The sequence below is a fragment of the Pseudophryne corroboree genome, chromosome 5, assembly GCF_028390025.1.
Source record: "Pseudophryne corroboree isolate aPseCor3 chromosome 5, aPseCor3.hap2, whole genome shotgun sequence".
In the NCBI taxonomy this organism is placed as follows: Eukaryota; Metazoa; Chordata; class Amphibia; order Anura; family Myobatrachidae; genus Pseudophryne; species Pseudophryne corroboree.
In genome coordinates, this window is record NC_086448.1 from 490,704,699 (window position 1) to 490,719,926 (window position 15,228).

General features: G+C 38.6%; 1 protein-coding gene across 2 annotated transcripts in view; it reads left to right on the forward strand.

Moving 5' to 3' along the window:
• Positions 1–15,228, forward strand: part of LOC134927889 (cadherin-6-like) — a 470,497-nt gene that overhangs the window by 150,358 nt on the left and 304,911 nt on the right. For both annotated transcript variants that reach the window (XM_063922971.1, XM_063922972.1), the window contains exon 2: positions 10,895–11,267. In XM_063922971.1, coding sequence (XP_063779041.1) covers positions 11,034–11,267 — 234 coding nt within the window. In that variant the 5' untranslated portion in view covers positions 10,895–11,033. The remainder of the gene's footprint in view (positions 1–10,894; positions 11,268–15,228) is intronic.

A 15,228-nucleotide genomic window follows, 5' to 3' on the forward strand; every position in this document is an offset into this window, starting at 1 on the left:
GCAGGGAGGGGAAGAGGGGTTGTTAGGTTTAGCCATCAAAATGGGTGTTGGGGTTTAGGGATGGGAAGGTTAGGGTTAGGCAGGGGAGGTTAAGGTTAGGCACCTAGAGGGGAGGGTTAGGTTTAAGCAGTAGGGAAGGGAGTGTTAGGCACCCACAAGGTAGGGTTAGGGTAGGGAAAAGGTGAAGGTTAGGGCGATTAATGGGGGGCTGTCGGGATTCTTGTTGACGGGATGCCACTGTCTGTATACTGACAGCCGACATCCCGTCCATTGGCAAATCATACTGAACCCTTTAATTGAATCGACACCCTTGAGTTCTCATTTAAGATGACAATATGTGTATGTAACAATGGATGACATGCTGTAACATGAATATCTATGTTGATAGCAAACTATCTGTAACTTACTTGGAGATTGATTTTGTAAATCTTCTGTTATTGTTCTGTAATAAAGTACTGGTGTCTCAGCAATAGTGCACATTTTCTTAGCATTAGTTTAAATGCTCTTAACCTGTCCATCTGGATCTGAAAATCTATGAGAATGATTCAAATTTGGGTGGGTATCTGGATGCTAGGTCGACATGGATAAGGTCGCCAGTCAATAGGTCGACCACTAATGGTTGACAGACATTAGGTAGACATGGTCAAAAGGCCCACATGATCAAAAGGTCGACATGGACAACAGGTGGACATGTCAGTGGTTGACACAGGAAACGGTTAACATTAAAGTATTTTTTTCATACTTTACGATCCACGTGGACTACGACTGGGAATAGTAATCTGTGCGAGCGCAGCAGCAGCAAAGCGAGGCACCTTGGCCAAAGTTTGCTTGTCATGCGAGTGGACGTGGTGCACTAATTGGGGTTCCTGGTCACTTTTTACGGAGTAATCAATTCCAATTTTTTTTTTATCTCATGTTGACCTTTTCCTGTGTTGACCTTTTCCATGACAACCTTTTTGTCATGTTCACCTTTTTTGGGTGTTGACCTTGTGCCTGTTGTCCTTTTGGGGTTGACCTAGACACTGTCAACCTTTTTTCAGGTCGACTTAGGCAGTCATACCCATTGGGTGAAGGCACTTCATAAACAGTTACATCCTTAATTTTTCTGTGCACCCCATAGAGGTATGGAAGAAAATTAGCAATGTGTCATAATATATGGTGATGTGCATAGCAGACCATCATGGTGACACATTTCCAAGAATTAAAGCCACCCAAGAGTCAGCTTCAGGCTTCAATTTACATACTTCTATAGGTAAATGCATTTTGCAAAAATATCACTTGCAGGAACTTTAGCACTAAAAATGCTCAATACAAATTTGTAAAATAATAATGCATTTCCTTTTTAGTTGCTCATACCAAGGTGTCCTGAAGTGTAGATTTTTTAGGTGTTAAAAAAAAATACAAATAAAAAAGGTGCATGCAGCATACTGTAGAATTCCACTATTCTGGAGAATCCATTCCAAATTTTTCACAATAGTTTGTAGGTTCCAGGAGAAATAACTAAGAACAGTTCAATTATTAGGCACTGCAAAAACACTGTGAAATCCATGATATTATCACATTGATAAACTAAAGCACATTTAAATAATAATTGTAATAATCAAATTGCTTTTGAATTATGTGTAGTTATAAAGGTTATTTCTCTCTGTGCTGTGCATTGTCTCAGTTACATTCTGCTCCCTTTGTATATTAGTGTAAGGAAAACCAGCACACGCACAGTGATGTTCTGTCATCTGTCTTTATTTTAGTATTGTTCTTTTATATGCAGAAGTCAGCTTCTAGTAAAGAAACATTGCAAATCAGCATGGCACTATGCAAGCTGAATGCTTGGAACCTTCAGCTACCCCGCAACCAAATGAGGCGTTTCTTGCAGAAATATGATTTGTATAATCACACTATATATTGTGATAGGGGGAAAAAATAGAGGTCGAACATAATTGTATTTGTTTATTCAAGCAGGGAAAAATCAGCAGTCCATTTTACTACAGTATGTTGCCTTTTCAGTGTTTTGTGTAATGAGTGTTTACACACTCCAAACAAAGAGACATTGCAGTTTTCAAGTGCTGCTCTACAGTAACATCTGGTTAGGAACTAGTGGTGATATGAGAGGCACACTTGGCTCCCCTAGTGGTCTAGGTATCTGCATCTGCTTTACTGTGTGCAAAAGTATTGGTCCTACAAGGTGACAGTGACACCAGGGTGGATGGAACTCATAATCAAGGGTGAGAAGCAGGAGGGAAAAAGGGTGGAGAAGCACCCTTGGCAAGGGATCAGTACTAAATGCCGCCGGTCGGAATCCCGGCGGTCGAAATACCGACGCCGGAATCCCGACCACACAATCCCGACAGGGGTGGTGAGCGGAACGAAGCCCCTTGCGGGCTCGCTTCGCTCTCCACGCTGCGGGCACGGTGCCTCGCTACGCTCGGCACACTATTATATTCTCCCTCTATGGGTGTCGTGGACACCCACGGAGGGAGAATATGTCGGGATTGTGGCGGTCGGGATTCCGGCGTCGGTATTTCGACCGCCGGGATTCCGTCCGGCGGCATCCTGACCGCATCCCCTTGGCAAGGGTGAGAAGCAGGAGGGAAAGAGGGTAGAGAGAAGTGTACAACAGAGAGGACGAAAGAGGGGTGAAGGAAACGAAAAAACTGAAGAAAAATCAGATTATGAAAAGACCAAGGGAATCGGCAAGGGATTAGGCAAGATAATATGGGATGTAGTTATGTGACCAGCAATCAGGAGACAGCCGGCCACAATACCTACGCCTACATCCCACCCCCTCAAAATCCCGACAGTCGGCATGCCGACTTGCAAGGTCTATTCTATGGATCCACGACACCCATAGAGTGGGAATAGAACCAAGCTTGTTCCCCCCGCTGACATTCTAATCCCTGGGATCCCAGCATTGGTATGGTGACCGGCGGGATCCCAAGTGCCGGTCACCCATACCCAACCCGAGAGTACAGCTGGGAAAGAGAGAATTTAAATAAATAACACGTGTAAAGTATTTTTGGAGACGTTTTAGCCATGATTCAAAACCCATGCACATAAAATACTGTAGAATTAATTGTTGTATTCAAAAATAAAACCATTGACCAAAAAAAAGAAACAACAAAAAACAGAGTACCATGATGCATAGAAAAAAAAATTGCTCCATATGATTGTTTGAAGGGTTATTAAATTTGAATTGTGCTAACTCGGTCTAATGCAATCCATAATTAATTAATGTTTGACAAACTTAGCTGCAATTATCTTAAGCATAATTATCTTATGTTCCATATATGCTTGTCCGGTAATTAGAGAAACATATTCAAATTGGATTAAAGTGCCACCTTCAGTTTTTACAATATAGTCACAAGATAAAAGTATGTGAACTGTAATAAGTAATATAATATAAAAGTTGCAAGAGACAACAAGATTGTATATATCATTTCCTGTATTATGCAAATCCAATCTTAATATAAAGATATGATTTTTTATTTCATAAGACATAACATTAATATTCAATTTATATATGAACTATTTTTCAATGCTACTTTCTGGTAACACCATCTCAATATGGCATTATGGTGGGATAGGGTGTACCGCTTCTAATCTTGATAAATAGCCTCCCCCAACAGTGGTTATTGCGGATAATAATAATTCAATTTATATGTATTGTAACATAAAAATAAGCCCTTTCCCATTCAATAACAGCCCTTGTCTTTAGCAGAAATGCTTATTGACCAAATCAGCCCCTGGTATCTATCCTTAAAATGATCTTTTATGAAATGGCTTCTGCTCATGGTCCAATGCTATGTTCTTGTAGTCAGCCTAAAATTTTCCAGCCAGCTCTTGGATATGACTGCACTGCAGTTGAAAGTATTCAGAATTCATTATTTATCCAGTCCTTCTGCGCAGAAGTACCTATACCAGAGAAAACTATATAACAAATGTACCTTTTCATTTGTCACCATATTACTTTCAACAAACAGTAGGTAGTAAGTGCAAAATAATTTGAACACTTCTGTCTGACTGCAGTATTAAGTGTTCTTAGATAAAGTACATCTTGTTGACGAGAGGTGGGACTTTATCTTTCTGTGGTGTCCAGTACTTTTGTATAGGCCCAAATGTACTAAGCCTTAAAAAGTGATAAAGTGGAGCACTTAATGGCCCGAATGTATTAAGCCTTAACAAGAGATAAAGTGGAGATGGATAAAGAGTGATAAATGACCAGCTAACCAGCTCCTAACTGACATTTTTCAAGCACAGCCTGTGATATGACAGTTAGAAAGCTGATTGGCTGGTACTTTTAACTCTTTATCTGTCTCCACTTTATCTCTTGTTAAGGCTTACTATATTTGGGCCAATGAGTGATAAAAGTACCAGCCAATCAGCTCCTGTCATTTTCCAAACACATCCTGTCACATGACAGTTAGGAAGCTGATTGGCTGGTACTTTATCACCCTTTAAATGTTCCACTTTATCACTTTTTAAGGCTTAATACGTTTGGGCCTTATGTCTCAGTAATGTGAATTAGATATTATTATTTTATTTTTTTACTAATAGTGTAAATGATTGAACTGTATGGATTGTAAGCTCTGAAGGACAGAGTTTATAATCCATACAGCAACAAAGGAAACATACACCTGGAGGTTACGAAGAAGACATTTTCTTTATCTATATTAAACTAATATGGACTTTATTAAGTAACTAAAGTAATTTATATTTAAATTTATTTTAATCTCAGTTATCTAATTTAGCCCAAATTTATTCAAATTAGGGAATACGGAAATAATATGTCTTTAGTGAAATGGGTCATGGTTAAAGTTACTGTCTACTAGAAACATGGAAATAATGATTGAATAATTTAAAATTGAACCAAGAGCATTTGCTTTTTGTGAAGAGGTTTAATGTTTTTTATTTTATCTTTTGTATAATTTCAACATACAGTCGAAATTTTAAATATTATATAAACACACAATAGTGTATTTTCCTTGTTTTACATATGGAAGAGTTTGCTCACTTCATCAGGGTCATATACTGTACCTTATAACGTTAGAGTAGTAATTCACTACAGTGGGAGTGGTCATGTAACAATGGTGCCATGGCTACACGCTAAGGGAAGTGCCTAACTTTTATAAAGGGCTATGTTGCCTCTTTACCCCAATCCCCCTAATCCCTCCAAACACGTATTCAATTCTGCCTTTTGTGTTCACTGCTACTCTGCTATGGAATTCTGCTCAGCTATGGAGGACAAAGGTATCCAGAGCAGTGGGACAAATTCGGAAATTGGGCCAATGCCACTGAAATACTGGAACTGATATAAGTCATGGTAGAATACTAGATGCGACTCAGAGCAACAAATGACTACTACATCCTTATTGGAAGAGTGTTCTAGTTATTCAGTCAGCATGACAGCCGCACATGAAATCCACCAACTACCGAGAGCTTAGTGGACTCAGCAAGTGTCAGTAGCACCAATGAAGTGGCCCAGACCAAAGTATTAGTGTGGGGAATATGGTCTAAAGTAACATTATTTGAATTTTAAAGATCCTTTTATTATTATGCAGCCCAAACAGACAATAACTTATTATAGACGTATTGTTTTAAATGACCTACTTTAGTTAGATCAGAAATCTGCATGGGTTACTCATGAACAGCCAGGCACTTATTCATTTTCATTGCATAGATATTAATATTGATTTTTTTTTTTTTATACCTTTGCTATTGTATATTTAGAAGAGTGTTAAGAGGACCTGCAAGTGAGTGGGACAAGTGAATTAATAAGATTTATTAACCTATAAAGTGCTTGACTTTATAATTATGCCAGCCTTCTTAAAATGTTTTATATATAATTATTGCCCAATAACTTTACAGTTGAAAAGAAAATTAACAGAGTACAGCTTGGCACATGCATGCCTCACACAAATTTCCTTAGCCGTGGAAAGCCTATGTTCTCTCTCATATCCCTCCTTACAAGCAACACATACTTAATTAGGGATGTGCTATATGCCATGTAACCTAAACACAGTATATTTACCGACAATGCTTATATCAGGTGATAAATTCAAAAAAAGTTATGTCATTTTAAACTTTTGCACTAACATGGTAAATATGTCTCATAGCTCTTTTTCTTATAAACATGTGATTACGTGTGTTTGGTTTTGTAATTTTTTTCTGTTATGTTCACTTACCTAGCAGTCCATTATAGCATACAGTCTATCAAGCAAGCTATAATATTTAGAATATTTCATAAGCGAACATTAAAAGGCAGTAACAATACTGTAAGTAACTATAATTATGAAGCTTGCTGTAGTTGGCAGAAAGCAGAAGCTGATTAGTCACATCTAATGAAATAAAAAGCAGATGTTTTCTTGGGAACTGCTTAACTACATGTTTCTGTGCAGGAAATACAACCACTACTGCAGTTGCTTCTGTCATAGCCATTAATTGGTAGCTTCTAATAGGACATTCTGCTGTTCCTGTGGATACAGTAACCCTTGTGTACTGTCTCATTTTCCGATCACTTGGGCAGACGCTTGACACTCATTACCTTTGCTAGCAGTAAATTGCAAGGTTGTCTAAATGCTGAGAGTAGGCATCATACCAATGACAACAGATACGTTTTTAAAAATATAAGTGACATCCTCAGCTAAAATAGATATCTTACATACAATATATATATATATATATATATATATAGTTGATTTTCTAGAGCATGCAGATCGTATTATTGTACTGTCTTCTTTTTCCTGTAATTGTACCTAGGAGAATAGAGCAGCATGTATTAATGTCATGGTGGTTATAATAGGGCAGAGAGAAGCAGAGAGCGTGGATGCAGTAGGAGCAGAGGGGAAGGAGAAGACTTGTGCAGGGCTAGACAATTGCAGGTCTCATTTCTTGTGTTTTCTGACAGAATTAAAATGTCCCACCAGCTGGTTTAAAAAGACAATGGGAGAGTTGTATCAAACCTTCAAGAGAGCTAATGTAGGGAAATTGGCCACATCAACCAATCAGCTTCTGTCATTGTATAGAATGTGCTAGAAAAACATGAAAAATAGAAGCTGATAGGTTGCTATAGGAAACTATGATTTATCTCTCTCAAAGGTTTGGCACATTTCTCCAATATAATTATTTGTGTTACTTTAATGTTGAGGCCCCATTTCATTTGGTATCAAGAAACTGTCTTTTGTTTATTATTCAGTAATGATATCCTCTTATTGGCAGCAAATGACACTATAAACTGTGCTTTATTAGTGGCTTTTGTAAGTCTGGTTACTCACTGAGACAGGTACACAATGAGGTTGATGCAGAGTTTAACGTACTCCATAGTTATCGACTTTGCTGCACCCTGGTGGGCGCAAAGGGGATATGGTGGGGGGACACTATTGCATCATCGTGGCTCTGCCCCCACTGTACAGTTCAGAGAAAATTGTATAGCAGGGGCGAGGCTACGATGACGTGTTTCACCACAAATAATGTAATTGGGTTCCCTCGGGCCACCGACTTGTGCTCTGTAAGTGGGCGGCCAAAGGGGGGTGTACTGGGCACCACACAGTTTTTGGGAGCCTCCCGGCTGTTTCAGGAGGATAGGCAAGCATGATGTACACCAATTTGTAGAGCAAGTCTTGTGCATATTCACACTGTGATGCTTCCGAATTAAGCGCTTGCAAGTACGAGCGGTCCATAGGCATACACATTTTTATTGCATCTACACTTATGATTTTAACTGTATTGTGATGGGGTGCTCTCAAGTAGACAATAATTACTAAGGACAATGCAGTCATGTAGACCTGGGCATAAGTAAAAATATGCCTTTTTGAAGGCAGAACTTTTATAACTAGAATTGGGCAGGTGCAAGTGCACATTGTTGATGATGATGATGATGATGATGATTATTAGTAGAAAACCAGGAACATGTAGTACAGACATTGGTATATGTGGTTGCATCTTGAGGTGAGTACAGTTCTGCATATGGGGGAATATAGATATTTCACTACATGTTTCTTTTGAGCAATGTACAGTAGGCGCAATTTACTTGAACTCCTTATCAGGACCAATGCATTGACATGTATATTTTTTATATGCAGTTCACTTGCATTACACACATGATTGAAATGCACTAGACACATACAGTATACATGCATTTTAACGTACAGCACTCTTCACAATAATTTCAATAGCCCATTTATTTAAATGGGGTTTGTAGCATGTGCACTACTATAAATGAATAAATGAATGAATGGGATAAGTTCCATACATTATGTAAACAGAGTCTATTCAAAATACTGTACTTCAATATAGAGGGCAATATGGGTCATCTAATTAATTGATAATTATATATATATATATATATATATATATATATATATATATACAGTATATCCCATGTATCTTGTGCTTGATTATTGGGGCATCGAAGAAGTCAAATGGGGCCAGGTTTAGACTGTATGGTTGATGACCAAGCTCCTGGATGCGTTCATAGAGCAGAAAATCCACCACTTACCTGGACTTGTTGCCAGGTGCATTATGATGATGAAGAAGGGCACCGCAAGAGCAAGTTTTTGGATGGTGTCTGGAAATGTCTTCCAGCACTTGCAGCAGGCATTGGTTGCGTACCAGTCCTCAGTGATGGTGCGCTGCTGCACGAGTGGTTCAGTAGCTATATGACCAGTCACATAAACAGCTACCATCTGCTTGACCATTCTGCACTTAAGTCGGAACTTCTGTGGCCACGCATCTCCAATGCTACATATCTCGGACTCAAAATTGTAGATTCAGGATTCATCACCACTGATGATCTCCTAGACAGAGTTTGAGTGAACGCTATCAAACCTGGCCAACATGTTATGGAACCAAGTCACCCGAGCCTTCTTCTGCTCTCGAGTCAGCTGATGTGGCACCCAGTGTGCAGAAACCTTGCTCAGGCCACGGTTTTCAGGGAGTATTAAGGTGATGGATCCTGATAAGATGCCTATCTTCTTCTCTAACTGGGTCATGGTCACCCTGGCGTCCCCTCAACTATGACCCACATGGTAGCAACATTGTCCTCAGTGATGGTGGACACAGGTCATCTTCCAGGGACCGTCTTCTGCACCAACATGTTGCAAACCACTCAAACACAGTGGTTCGGGATGGTGCTTCCTCCCCAAAAGCAGGTTGCAGATGGTCAAAACTCTTCTGCTGTTGCAGACCACTCTTGAAGTCGTAGAAGATCGTGGCCCTCCAGTGGCCTCTGCTGAGCTCCGTAATGAGTTAGAGAAAGAAGTGAACATGCTGTGTGCACCTTCACATTTCACAGGTTTTTTAGCCATAGATTACAGTTCACAACCAGACAATCAGATTGTGTCTACTCTGCACTGCACATCCAGAAACTTATTGCACACCCCTTATATATTACGTCAACACAAGTTACAAAGAAGTAAATAAGACAACTGTTTATTGGGTTATTTATTGCCCTTTTTTCATGGAGAATGGGTCTGGCTGTTTAATGTTAAAATTACTTTAATAATCCATTCATAGCAAAGGCTGAATGTCAAAATGTGTATTTCATACATTATTTCATTGTTGTTTTTTTAACGAAGAACAAGATCTAAAAAATATCTTGATATAATAAAAAATATAATTTACATTTCTTTGAATGTGAATGTTGCTTGTTAATCTATTTAGATATTGCTCAATTCATGCTGTCATATTTCAGTGAAACTTAAACCCAGTTTCCTTGTTACTGTATTTAAACAATAAAATTAATAATAACCACCCTGCAAGCAAATACTATTCTTTCTTTTTAACTAGTACACATTTACATGTTGTACTTTTACAAATGATAGAGTTTCCATCGTTGAGCAAGTTTCTTTCCTTCTAATTGCTTACCATACTGTATTGTCTACATTGTGAGGCATCAAAATATAAGCATACCATTCACCAAAAGACTAAACTTATACACCCGATACAAATCAATTTTAAATAGAAATATACTCTCAGAATATGGGGTAAATTTACTAATATTCATGTTGCAGCCGATTTCAGCTGAGATTAATTTCGGCCAACCTCAGCCGTTTAAGACTGCAACATTTTGGAAAAAACACGGTAATTTACTAAACTACTGTGTTTTTTCAATTAGTGTTCACCGATGCCGATGTAATTCGCATTGTCGGGCAGTGTTTTACAGGAGAGATTAGTAAAACACTGCCGGACATAACAGAATGAAACCTGGCCAGATCTGTGAGATCCGTGCAGGGCTTCATTGTGTACAGTATTTAAATAGTTAAAAATATAAAAAAAAATTGTGGGGGCCCACCCTCCTAAGCAAAACCAGCCCCGGGCTCTTTGAGCCGGTGCTGGTTGTTAAAATTTGGGGAACCCATATGCAAATTTTTCCCAGTATTTTAAAAAACAGGTTATGCTTAGGAGGGGGGACCCCATGCAATGTTTTAAAATTATATTTTTAACTAACTCACACAGTTTTATACAGAGAAGCATGCACGGATCTCACTGATCGTGTATGATTCACCAAACACGCCAGCCAAAAGCAGGTCTATTTTAAAATTCTATTTCTGTACAAATTCCATGCTTTTCTGGCAGTGTTTGGCTATTGTCGGCAGTGATTGAGAATACAAATTCTTAGTAAATTCCCATGTTGTATGAGGTATTAGTGTGGACGGCAGTGTATCTCAATACGAATTGCCCTGACACTGCCGAGATTTGTGTTTAGTAAATTTACGATTTTCATTTTCATCAATCGTGACCTTAGTAAATTTCCACCTATGTGTTTTCCTTTTATCACTGTAAATATCTCAAAGGGGATGCAAGGAACAAGGCATGTTTTTTGTTTTTTTTTTGCTTATATAACTGTACACTTTTAGGTCCAGTAATGTCAAATGACAATTTCTGTTGGATTTTCTTACAGATCTCCATTGAGAGCCAGAGACCTAGAAATGGGACAGCAGGAAGATTGATGCTGAATACAGTAGAACAAATAACCCAGTTTGGGAATTAAAGAGACTTGAGTCGTGTATGCTTTCTGCTCACATCTTTGCTACTGCAACATGAGAACTTTTAAATGCTTGTTATTACTTGTTTTTTGGGTTTGTCATCCCCCAAAAAGCAATACTAGTCCTCTGCCAGAAAGGACTACTGCTAGCCCAGAACCAATGTTAGAGGATCAACAGTTCAACAAAGACAGTGACATGGAACGGAGCCGCTCTAAAAGGAGCTGGATGTGGAACCAGTTTTTTCTTCTTGAGGAATACACAGGAACAGATTTTCAGTATGTTGGCAAGGTATTGTCTTTCTATAATACGTTTTTCGCTCCAATGTTAGTTGTTAATATATACATGTCAGATTAGCATGCTGCAGAGACAGCTGAGGTATACTCATAGAGAAAAAGTCTCTTAATGTAATTTGTCTCTGTTACAAAACCAGCATCTGCCACCTACCAGCAACTAAATGAGTGTCTAGTGTGAGAAAAGATGAACTGCTCCGCCAGATACATGGCTGGCAATTTAGGAACTTTCCTGTAGCCAATTATAAAAATGTTTGCAGCTAATCATTCCTTCTGTGACATTTTGGCAGCATTACCTCTGCAGGTGTTTTATTGCACTTTGAAGCTTGTGTAAAATATGCTGAGTTATTGGACATTTTTGAAAAGAGAAACATTGTGGTATTTTTGAATGGCTAAAATAGGAAGATAATGTTTTCCAAGACAATTTTCAGATACACCTCAATATTCCTTTTTAGAGTTCCTGTAGCTGCCCCACTTGTATACAGAATGTATTGATCACATTTGAAAACAATTTTAAATTGGAAAATACACAAAAACATCCATTATTTAAATTTTCTTGGCATTCCAAGTTTTATTGGAATTTATTTGTCACAGCGATTGCAGTTCCTTCCATTATGTCAGGTTCATTGGGTTGTACCGTTGCTCTGCACTAAGCATCCAACAACACAATCAACTGTGGCAGAGAAGTTGAGGGGTGGGGAAGGTTTTGATTACCAAGGCTCAGGCTTTCCGTGGGGCCTGGAGACAGCGATGGTGAGCCATGTAGGAGATGGAATACCCCCTTCTAGGCTCATGCTACCTTGAAGCATAGTATTTTCAGTCAATGTTTTAACACGTTTGTGTGGCCAAACCTCTTTGTTTGGACATGCCTCCTCTGGCACCCAGGCCCACAGTATGTCTTAACGGCCCTGCGCTCATCCACTGGTGCTGTTGTCTTTGGTCCTGCATACCCTCTTCAGAGTAGTATAGCAGATCATGTTGGATACAGTCAATGGCAGTTGTAGTTCAGTAAGTGCAGCACAATCCCTTTTGAACTATTCTATGCTTACTCTAAAAGGTGTTTGAAAATAGAATGCATATGATATTCTTTGATATTTAATGTGTGGACATAAACATGTACCAGGTACAAATAATCTTGAATTAAATAACACACTGTATGTTTCTTGTTTAGGGTTATTGCAATTAGTTATATGTGATTGCAAACAGGAGAAATTAATTGGAACAAAACATATGCTTTCATGTATTTCATGGTTGACACGTTAAGTACTGTATAATTGAATTATTTCTGCAAAATATGTAGTTGCATTTAAGAATATAGCTAAAGCTATATGCTCTAGAGCTGTACAGAACGATTACTAACAGACAGTGGATTTTCAAAACCATATATTTTTAAAAGCTATTTAACTTACTGTTGGATTTAAATGTACAGTGGCTTGCCAAAGTATTCAACCACCTAAAAAAATCAACAGATTTGTCCATATGACAAATTGCAATTACACAGATCGTTCCAGACAGTAATTTTATTGTGTCATAATTCATAACTGTTCTGCAGATTTAAAGAAATCAAAATGAAAAAATGTTGCTTTCCACCCCTGCATACTAATTTCATATAGCCTGTTGGGGTAAGTTATGACCAGGTTTGCACACTGTTTGGGAGTGATGTTTTCCCATTCTTGTACCGTTGTTCCAGGTTGTTTAGGTTGGTTGGATGACTCTTGTGAACTGCAATTTTCAAATAGTCAATTGGACTGAGATCTGGATATTGACTTGGCAATTGAAGAACATTCACCTCTTTGTTGTTCAGTCACATTTGTGTTTCTTTGGCTTTGTGCTTGGGATTATTGTCCGACTAAAATGTGAATTGTCTTCCAAGTTTTAGTGTTTTAGAAGATTGAAGCAGGTTATCTTGCAGTATCTCCCTGTAATTTGTACCTTCAAATTTAACAAGATGCCCAGCCTACACTGTGGAAAAACATGACCACAACATGATGAAGGTTTTCATGGTTATCTGCAAGTATTTAATATTTCCAGAATGTACAGTATGTATGGGGAACAATAGTAGATAATTCATTTAGATAAGAAGCCACCATTTTCTATGGGGCTTTCTAAAATGACAAATTTGCCAAACTCTGGAATGGCAATCATTCTGGAGACTGACCCTGGTAGCTAATATAATCATCATCTTAGAAGCCAATGTGCTATTATATTAAGCAAAATTTCCACTGGCACATGCACAGTCTGACTCTACTTATGCAGAGTAGAAAGGCAATCAATTACTTAGTTCTTACACCACAGGGATAAGATCCTATAGGAGGCCCTGTCCCTGGATGTGAATATTTTTAAATTCTGGCAAAACTATATGTGGTGATAGGAAATTATGATTATCGGGTCCAAGTCCCAGTGGTTGATAAATATGCCCCATAAAATGCTAGCTCTGATATGAGAAAAGTGAGATTTTTGTGACATGGTAAATTCAACATTCAGTCATACTTGAGCTGTGGTAAAAAGTTTTGTTGAATTGTGTACAATAAGAAAATTAAACTGTAACTTAATTTTTTTTTACTTGTTTTGTTGATTTTGAAATATGTGTGCGTATATACTGACTTTATGCTAAGTGTCACTTCTGGTAAGTGTTGGGAGAAAACAAAGAGATATTTTCATTAGTTCAAGTTTGAGTCAGTGCCAAATGCAAGCATGTGATGTACTTTCCAATGCTGCAACACATTTGTGTATTAAGCTAGGTGTTACAGAGAAATTAAGGCTGTTTATTTTTCTTACCATCTGTAAATTTGCTAAAAATGTCCAGGTCTTTTTAGCATCATCCATAGAAAAGTCTCCAACATAGTTTAGAAAGTGAATAATAGAAAAGGTTAGTGCTTGAACTAAGTAATAAATAAAATATAGAAGAAGAGAGTACGCTCAACAAATGATGTCAAGTATTTTGTCTGTCACATTACTTTTTCAACTGCTATTTAGGTGAATGGAGCCCTGTGGCCTTCATCAGCTTGTGGCAATGTATTTATTTAGTAATTATTATTTTGATCAACATTTACTTATATGCACCAATATATTCCACTGCACTTTGGGAACAAAACCGAAATAAAATGAAAATAGGTAATGACAGAGAGACAGTAAGGGCCCCTGCTCGCAAGCTATCACTCTATAGGGAAATAAAAACTGCATACTATACATTTAGCGCCATATTGATTGTGTTGCAGTACATTAAGTAATAGAGATGCGCTATAAAAATTAGTGGAGTTCTATAAATGTCTGTGGGCCCGATTCAGAGATGTATGCAAACCCATGGCTTAAGTACATCTCCAATGTTTTATGTGCTGCGCATATGCAGAATGGTTCTTGAATCGTCTGATGCAGTGCTCCCTAAGTTTAGGTGGCAAGGAGGGAGTGATGACTGGAAGCCAATTTACCTCGGTTTTGTTGGAGTGCCGAGGCCAGTGTCTGTATCTTCAGTCCCTATGGTCTCTGCAGCATGAATTTCCTGGCCATTCTGAGTAACTTGCGGGCAATGGCATATTTATGATGGGTGCCTGGGTCCAAAGGGGCCCAAACCGCACACCCTGCCCCTATTTCTTCTTTACTAACCTTTCCAGACTCCAGCATTGGCAGGCACAGTACTACAAAAGCACCATGAAAATTCAAGCAGCAGCTATTTTCCCAAAGACCTGCGTATGTGCAGTAGACTCTAGCACAGTTCCAGAGTCTACTAGTGCTCAGAGCACTGAGCAGTGCTGTCGGCTAGAGGAGAATGGAGGGAACCCAAACGGAGACTGCACAGGGACCCCCTCCTCTCTTGCTACACCCCTGCCTGGGGGTTACTCATATTTGTGGCTAGATGCTGCATCTTCGGACTTAGTGGCGGATCACACAAGCATACAGGAGGCATCTAATAACACAAGATGTCTCCTACAACAGCTACTTCTAAAGACACAGATGCTGTG